This window comes from Poecilia reticulata, linkage group LG18, assembly GCF_000633615.1.
Source record: "Poecilia reticulata strain Guanapo linkage group LG18, Guppy_female_1.0+MT, whole genome shotgun sequence".
Classification (NCBI taxonomy): domain Eukaryota; kingdom Metazoa; phylum Chordata; class Actinopteri; order Cyprinodontiformes; family Poeciliidae; genus Poecilia; species Poecilia reticulata.
In genome coordinates this window covers 1,855,992-1,865,168 of record NC_024348.1, presented here as the reverse complement: position 1 = coordinate 1,865,168, position 9,177 = coordinate 1,855,992, and the positions used below count along the sequence as shown (strand labels likewise).

General features: G+C 39.2%; 1 protein-coding gene across 1 annotated transcript in view; it reads right to left on the bottom strand.

The window, feature by feature from the left end:
- Positions 1-755: 755 nt before the first annotated feature.
- LOC103480213 (mitogen-activated protein kinase kinase kinase 11) overlaps positions 756-9,177 on the bottom strand; it is a 32,530-nt gene continuing 24,108 nt past the window's right edge. The window contains exons 3-7 of the mRNA XM_008435089.1: positions 8,353-8,501; positions 7,370-7,545; positions 4,409-4,655; positions 1,425-1,541; positions 756-769 (exon numbers count right to left, since the gene is read on the bottom strand). Of these exons, the coding sequence (XP_008433311.1) occupies positions 756-769; positions 1,425-1,541; positions 4,409-4,655; positions 7,370-7,545; positions 8,353-8,501 (703 nt within the window). The remainder of the gene's footprint in view (positions 770-1,424; positions 1,542-4,408; positions 4,656-7,369; positions 7,546-8,352; positions 8,502-9,177) is intronic.

The following is a 9,177-nucleotide window of genomic DNA, read 5'->3' as shown; positions in this document are numbered from 1 at the left end:
TCTAACCTGATTGAGGGGCTAGAGGAGGGGTCTGCAACATGTGGCTCTTTAGACCAACCAGTGTGGTCAAAAATGCAAAAAAAAAAAAAAAAAACATTATAAAGATTTTTCACAAAAATTACACTAATATAGTTAGGGATATTCGTTTTTGATATAGTAACTTTGATAAAACTTTACATCTTTTGGTTTTAAAGCATGTTCTGTTCCTTTGGAAAATATATATATATATTTGGGTAAATGTTTGATTTTCTTCATTTTAAACCTAAAAAAACAACAATAAAATTGTTTTTTTCATTTAAATAAAGAAAAATCCTATTGTTGATTTTGTTAAAATAAGCTAATTTGCTTAATGTCACTTTTGTGGCTCTAAACACGTTTTGTTCAGCTGGACCAAATGGCCCTCAGGGTTGTAACGATTGCTGTCACACTTGAAATAAAAAGTGAAATAACTAATAAAGAACAAAAATTTTAATCTATTTCTGCCCCAAACACGCATAAAATAAATTGTAGCAGAAATACTCGCTAGCTTCCAACATGTATCGCTGAGCTAGGGAGCTAAATTGCAAATAGAGCTGAGACATAAAAAAATGGGGCTGGTTTGAATTCCTTATTATCTCATTTGTCAGATAATGAAACAATGGAACTGATCTGAGCAGAGAAATAAATGTTCTCCACTAAAATATCCAGAGATGAAAAAAGAAACTGCTGGCTTCTAAGAGGAATATCCTCTAAACATATTTTAATGGCCGCCCCACTCATGGTTTAGTAACTGCCGTTAAAGAGTCATTTAGAATTAAAAAAAAAAATCATACCACTTATTAATAATCAAGTGATAAATCTGTTAAATGTAAAAAGCACTTTTGTAGGTTAATATTTCTTATTCCAATTTTTGCTTTTATATCAATTCCTTGAACAATTTTGTTCTTAAAATTGTCCCTTTTGGAATTGTTAGAAAACACAAAAACAAAAACAACATTAAAACATCCTGGAAAAAATGGAGCACGTGTGTCTCCATTTTTCTGCACAGGAAGTATAGCTGAATGGCTCCCCCTCCTGCTGGATTGTGGCAACTGCAGACAGAAGAAACAAGACGAAGTCTACAGTTGGGGAAAATAAAAAAAAAGAAATGCTGAACGGCTCAGAGGAAGTTGGATAATAATTGGACTGGAGCAGACTGTAGAAAAGGGAAAAGGGTGTGTATGAGAGAGAGAGAGCGCATGGAGGAGAGAGGGCGACAGGGAAAGAGTGCAAGGAACTAGGGGTGGGGTGGGGGGGCCCACAGGGACACAAGGGGAATACAAAAGACGTGTGTTTAAGACAACATGAAAGCAGATGGTGTTCACAAACGGAGATATTGCAACGCAGGATGTGTGTAAAGACGTGATCAGAAGCAATCTGGACGGAGGGAAAATAACTATACTCACGTTGGATTGCACGAAACCGTGGGCCGAAGGACGGCGAGGAGCCCGAACCCAAATCCGGAGAGTTCCGCCTCTTTTCCAGGCCTGGGGATGCCTGCACTGTAATTTTATGGATGAAATCTGCACACGCACAAAAAAAAAAAAAAATCACAAAACAGCTTTTTAAGACAATTCATGCTGAAAGGTTGCAACATTTTTTTTATCTGTCTGTTTCCTTAAGAATGTCAACAATTTCAGCTGATTTCCAACAGATTTCAGCTGCATTATTTTACACTACTCATTGAATATTTGGCTTTTCTGCTTTTAAAAACTCATACTTAATTACAAATGTTACAATACTGCATGACAACTCATAGCAGAGATGATCAAATGAAAAAAAAAACCCTCATCCAAGAGTCAACTAACTAGTGAGGCACAACAGTTTGTTAGCAGCGAGAAGCAGCAATTCAAGATGCTGTGGGTTTTTGGATAGAAATCATAACTGAAAGACTTGTTGCTATTCTTAAATAATGTAAAAATAATAATTTACTGCCAACAAATACCAAGCTATGTTGTACCTAGTTTACTAAGTAGTTGGTGGAGTAAATGGTAAATTGACTGAACTTACTGTATATAGCGCTTTATCCAATCATTCTGACCACTCAAAGCCCTTTACACTCGAGTCACATTCACAAATGCTTACACATTTATACACCAATACGCAGATCGGTAGGCAATTTGGGGTTAAGTGCCTTGCCCAAGGGCACATCAACATCAGGCAGGAGGAACCTACAACCTTCCGATCGCAAGACGACCACACAGCCACAGTTGCCCCAATTTATTTTTAAAGTTTTTAAAGCCAATTTAAAAGCTGCCTGGTAGTAAAATGTAAGTATTCAGAAGGTAAAAAGTTTGGATTCAAATATGTTCACATCCAGTTTCAGGGCTCCTGTCCTGAGACCTTCAGATTGAGGAAGTTCATTCATTAAGAGGGTTTATTTGCTCTGACTCAGGTTCATCATTATATTCATTGAAACAATTATTCACAACGCAGACCAGACCTTTTTATAGAAATCCCCAACAATTACTGCAGTGAATTCAAGCGTCACGACTAACAGTTATTTTTCTGTGGATACCTTCAACATGTAGTAATAAGAGGGAACAAGACAAATATGTAAAACAAGCTACACAGAGCAGTGAAAAATGAAATAATGCTACTCTAAAAGACAAATGATATTAGTAACAAAACAAAAGGTCAAGAGAAGATGGTAGAAACAGTGTTGGCATAATGTGGAAAATTGACCATATGATTATGATTTGGTCATACTGGGTTAAAGAATAGATTATTTAAATTGGGGAAACATGCTACAGGGAAACGTGACTTCTGTTTTTGAGATGAGACAGTGGAGCATATTTTATAGTTCTGCACCACATATAATGATGAGAGAATTGGACTGGGACGTAATTTAAGACAGTAAATACCAGCTGGATGTGCAGGAACCTTTGGACTAAGTCTGTAGTGCAAAATGTTGCTCTTTTCTGTTACAGTACCTAACAATTAAATGTATTTAAAACATTTTTGAGAATACATAAAACTACATACAGTGTCACATATTGTGTTTGAAACAAATTACTTTAAGTCAAAAGTGCAAGAGGAACACAAGCAGAACAAACGCACAACAACAACAAGTGCCACGGACAGGAAATGAAAAAGCGAAAATAATAAAAGGGTTTGGCGCAATACGGCTCTCAGGAAAACAAAAACACCGACTTTAGGGGAAGGGAAGGTATCTAAAAAGAAAGAGCCAAAGGCATTGACTGGAAGCGCCAAAGTGAGAGAGGCCAGTATGCCTATGGACAGGAAGTGTTGAGGCGTGGTTGGCTCACGCTCCCCTCTCATCAGCCCCTACACCCCCACCCACCACCACCACCACCACCACCACCACTGCCACCGCCGCATCACCGCCCTGCTGCTGCTGGGAAAAGGGCTGACCACGACACACAAACACACTGACAGGCACACACAGACGGCGCATTTACGCATGCATGCTCGGCCCAAAATACACTCAGACTTGCATTGAAGCACTGGATGGGAACTGCTGCTGGCTGCGTGACTCTGCCGCAGCAGAGGACACATCAGCCGAGGCGGTCAGGTGAGAATATGGGAGAAAACTAGGGGTGCGTCAATGAATCGACCCCAGATTTCCTTCATTTTGGGAGACCAGTGATCGGTCGATACTTAAAAATGAAGTCGATTTTACCCGCTGATCTTATCTACCTGAGCAAAGGTATAAACATCAACCACTGTCTTCTTTTGCCATGGCGTGAGAGGTTTGACTGACGGGCCTGATTGTCTGCGGTTAACAATAGTCACCCCACTGCTGCCAACTCAGCAACTTTCTTGGTACAAGTTTGTAGCATTTCAGACAAAAAAATGACTATTGGCCAAAATTGAAATTGGTAGGTCAGGGTTCCTTAAAGATCAGTAGTCGGCCTGAAAACTGCAATCGGTGAACCCAGTGTGATATAAGCCTGGCAGGCCTCCGGGCTTTACTTGGCTAAACATTGTTTGATCATTTTAAATAGGATTTTTATCGAACAAGTAAAAGTAACGGTAAGGACGGATTAAGCTAGGTTTATAGTTGACACACGGATCTGGGCACAAAGGGGTGCGCACCAATCACACCATCCCTGCACCTGCTCCTGCGCTTCTGAATTTTTAAAACTTTTTAACATTTATTAACACAAAAACACGTTGGGCTGCTGGTGGACAGCTCTAATGCCCTTAGCACTGGGCTTAGCAATGTTTCTAGAGAAAACCGCTGCTCAAAGCGATCAACTCATTGTTGGGACAGTCATGGTTTCTAATCATGACCGCTCACCGGATCAACGCTTAGACATGCCAGACAAGCAAAAAGAACCTTTATTTGCAATGCGATTCAAAGTTTGAAGCTTGTTTGAATAAAACCGAGCTCTAAAAGCCAAAAAGCACATGGAGACGGAAATACCTTGTGGCATGCTGATCTTCTCGCCGTTCTTGCTCTTGAGCTTGTGCTTCTTGAAAGTGCCCTTGCGCTTCTTGACGTTGGGTTTCTCCTGGTTCTGGTTCAGGTGGAGGATGAGGAGGCTGAGCTCGCGCTCGAACACGTCCTGCTCCCACTGGGCCAGCTGCTGCTCGCGCTGCCGCAGGAACTCTTCGTGGGACTTCTGCTCCAGGGCCGCTCGCTTTAGCTCCTCTTCGCGGCACCGCAGCTCCTGATGGAGGTGGAAACGCATCACCGCATCGTTAGGGGCATTCTGCAGGCTATACAGCTTCAGGAGGGCAATGGGCACACACTGGATTTTATTTAGGGGCATCAGTGTAATGCCACACCTAGTGCCTAGTTAGGCACTAGGCCCGTGCCTAACTGCCCTGTTGGTTTAGTTTTTGCCGTATTTATATATTGAATGTCACTTTGAATTATTTGTGGAAAATTCACCTTTTGTGGATTTGTCCGTAGGGCATATCTAAAAACATTTTAAAAACAGCTGAAATAGCTAGCCGTAAAGCTACTTGATGCACTATTAGCCAACGTTTGCTAATCAGCCAAATGCTAAGTTCAGTATCTTTACTTTAACAGTTCAATGTTGTTTTTATTGGTGCCTCAATGTTTTATTTGTATAATATTCATTTTAGAATTGTTTTATGTTATTTTTTTTACGTGCACCACTAACACCTGTATATATGTATTTACAGGCACTTTTATTTTTTAATAGTTTTGCAGTATTTTTTCTGTGTACTCCGGCAGCCAAGCAACAATATTTCATTGCCAAATTCACAATTTAATAGACATAGTCTCACTAAAGAGCACACAATAACATACGTTTACTTCTAGGAGCTTACACTTCACATGGTGTAGCTGTATTAATATACATTTACTTTACAAGTACCACCTAGTTTGAATAATATTTACCTTCATAATGTTGCCCAGCTTTTCATCAATGCTCTTCCCCAGACCAGAGAAAACAACAAGTAAAGCTTTTAAACTCTTTCTAGCTCTCCTTCTGGACTACTGTTAGGAACGGTCTGAAAAACAACCTGAGCTCCCAATAAACAACGGCTTTACAGCCTCCAATATATCCAGAGGTAACGTGTGTTCTTCATAAAGCCCAGCAACAACATTACCGGCTTAAACCGGAGCTAACTTTTGCTTTTAGTTCGATGGCGCTCACATTAAAATGCCAGCTCAGAGGAGCAGAAATATGTGCCGTTCCGCCAGTAAACGTTCAAGGCGAGGCCCGTTAAACACCAGTCCGAGAGCTCGCACAGAGGCCATCATTTTTAGGTTTCATTTGATGTTTTCAGCTCAAAGTACAACAAATAACCGAGGCTTCAATCAAGAGAAGAGCTGCCTGTCTCGAAGGAGTTGTGTGACTTACCGAAACATCTGTATAAAAAGACATGGTGGAGCTGAAAAGAGAATGTAGTAAAAGAAGAAAAAGTAAAAGGTTTGATATGTGAACCGTAATATGGCTGACACTTCTGTCCTGACAGAGAAAGTCCAGTAGGACTTTCAGTTTTCAACACATGGAAATAAAATATTTCCACAACTGAAGAGAATATTGTCAATAGAAAGGCAGCAAGTTTATTACCAAAATGACATACGTTGCAAGAACAAATTTGTAGATTCTAGTCAGGTTTTTTTCCCCATTACTTGATATTTACACTCAAATATTTCCTGTAGCACTTTTTAAACCATGGGTCTCATTTTTTCAGTCTTCTTCAGAGAGAGTTTGATTGATATGATTAATTTCAGCACGTATAAATATACTGTTATCAACAAACTGCATTCTTGCAGTACATATTTACACTTAACTGGGTTCTCAGTAGGGCTGCTACTATGATAATGCCAGTGATGTGACCTGCAATAAGTAGGAAACTCAAAAATGTTAATGTCTTTCTACTTTAGGTACACAAGTAACTCCTCCAAAGTGCTTGCTGTACTAATAAGATTAATTAGTTAATAATAGTGCCCCTTTGGCTTTTATTCTGCAGTTCTTATTTTGAAAAGTAGATGGCACTTCAGGCAAAATCTGCTCATATTCAGTAACAGGCAGTAGAGGAAGAGTCTCTACAAGAAATGCATTGCTAATGCTAACTACAATGTTTGGCCTACAAACATTGTAGTTAAAAAATAATTTTAAAACATTAAAAAATAATTTTAATTATTTTTACTAGGGTTTTTTAGGCATAATTTAGTGATGAATATTCTTCCTGTGTTTTAATTCAGCCATAAAATCAACATATTTTTAGATACTATTCTTTGTCGTTCTTATTTGCTGAACGCATGTGCTTCTGTCACGACATCCTGAAATGGAAAGTACACACAAGGTAACACAAAACTTAATAAGGCCAGATAAGGCAACTATCCACCATATTGAATCAGTCCAATTCTATACTTTGTACAATGAGTGATGTCAAGCCTTATTATTTATCTTACATCCATTTAGAGTTCCTAATTACACTTTCTGTACCATTTAAAAGGTTTGTTGCAGTTTATTTTTTAAATGTCTGACCAAGGTAGAACACCTATTGTTTTTATCAGTTTCGGTTTCTTTATTATTTATTTTCCATTAGCTGTTCTGATCCTAATTGCACTGACAGAACAAATTAAAATTGTGTAGTTTTTACAAGTTTGACCATGCTTGTGAATCGGTTGATGGGTTTAAGTTCTTTACTGGTGCGGTAACTCAGTACATTTATGTCTGTGTTTAAAATAACAAAAAGAAACTTTTTTTAGTTATTTCAGTGCTGCCTTTTGTATCGTATCAGAATTGAATGATACTAAACCTCAGATATCAGTATCGGTACAGAAAGTACAAAAAATGTATTGGTGCCTTCAAAAGGCCAACCGTTCTTCCCCTCATTATGATGTACCACCAGCTAATGTGTCAGCTGGCGCTAGCTGAAGTCTCCGCCAACCTCTTACCTTCTCTTTGGCCCGCAGTTCGTCAAACATGTCCTGGATCTCCAGTTTCCAGTCATCCTGCAGCGAGTGAAACGACTCCTGCGGCATCTCCTCCTTCACCTGCTGCTCCAGGGCGGTCAGCTGCGTCAGGATGGAGCCAAAGTCGGGCCGTCGGTGAGGGTCCTGGTCCCAGCATTCTGTCACACACAGACAGGCAAGCGTGTCCGTAACAAACTGTATTGCACATTAATGCCCAAAAGACAAATGGAAACGCCGATAACCCTGAGAACACCAGATCTGTGTTTGACCTCGGCTCGTTGCAGCTGCCTCCTGAAGACGGTAGAGAGAATCTGACGGATTCAGTAGTTCCCAGAACGGTTTCACTTCTTTTCCTCCAGAAACGAGGAAGTCGCTTGCTCAAAACGCTTCAACTCAACAGCCGTCAGATCAGATTTTTACAACTTAAATTAGGCCCGGTGACTCATTGAGATGGCTGGTTCTGCACCGGAGAATGTTTAATGGAGATCCTGCCGTTTTCTGTGACTTTTATTTACACGCGATCCAGGCGTTTATTCCAGCCGATTCCACAGATAAGCTCTTATTGAGAGGGTTCCGCCTAATTAACCTGCTACGAGGGAGTTTGGCATCATTTGCTGTAAAACTTTGGGCACAGTAATAATAAAACAAATCTATTAATTAAACAATCATCTGGGGGCCAACAGTGATTTAGAGTAGCTGTTTTTTTCTTCAATAAAGAAAGATGACAAATAAAGCATAAAAAGGTATATTATACCAAAATATTCAAGTATTTTTTCTGTTAAACAAGAGAAGAAAAAATTGCACAAGCCATATCCAGAACACACTTCCTCTTATTTTAAAAACAACACATTGATGAATCTGTTTTCTCTCTTTTAAGTGCAGCTTTGTGGAAATGACAAAAACATTATTATGTGATTGCTGCAATGATGAATCAGTCTCAACAACTAAACGGGAAAAAAGCCCACCTGACATGAGCTGAGCGAAGGGTTCGGGGCAGGTGGAAGGGATGGGCAGGGTCAGCTTGTTGACGGCGACTCCGTAGGCAACGGCAAGACCATCGATCCCTTTGTAGGGGGCCTCCCCGGTTAGCAGCTCCCACAGCAGGACACCGTAGCTGGAAATGGGAAAAAAAGAAAACCACAGTTTGCTCAGAACAAAGATGGACCATAAAAAGAAAAAAAAGCGGTAAGGGTGCACCAATTGCAGGTTTCTGACTGATTGACAATTACGAGGTTCAGATTTTGGCTGATACAGTTTTGTTGTTATTTTTGTCTGAAATGTTGCTAAATATAGTAGGTAAGATCAGTGGATAAGATCAGTTTTACATGCAATCGGCCGATTACTGATCTCCCAAAATTAAGAAAATCTGGGCTGATTCATCAGTGCACCACAAAAGATAAAAGCAAAACTCACAAGAATTGTAGAATATATCTCCTTCAAAAATTCTTATTTATAAAACAGATACATTTGCAGAGTGGTAGAGAGATTAATTCTCTCTCTTTCAGCTTTGTTGTTCTGTTTGATGTAAGCAAAATTTATTAAAACCAAAAAATATTCCGCATATTTTATTGTGAAGCAGTTATATAATTGCGAAGTGGAAGAAAATGTTCTTTGGAAATAAAAAAAATAAAAAAAAACTACAAAAAGAAAAAGTGGCATTGTTTTCACTTCTAATACCCCTAAATAAATGGTAAGATAAATAATAAGAAAATAAATGTGAAATTATATACAACTTCTTTTTTTAATCTCAGATTTTCAATAAAATAATTTAAATTTTTCACCTTTTTTTC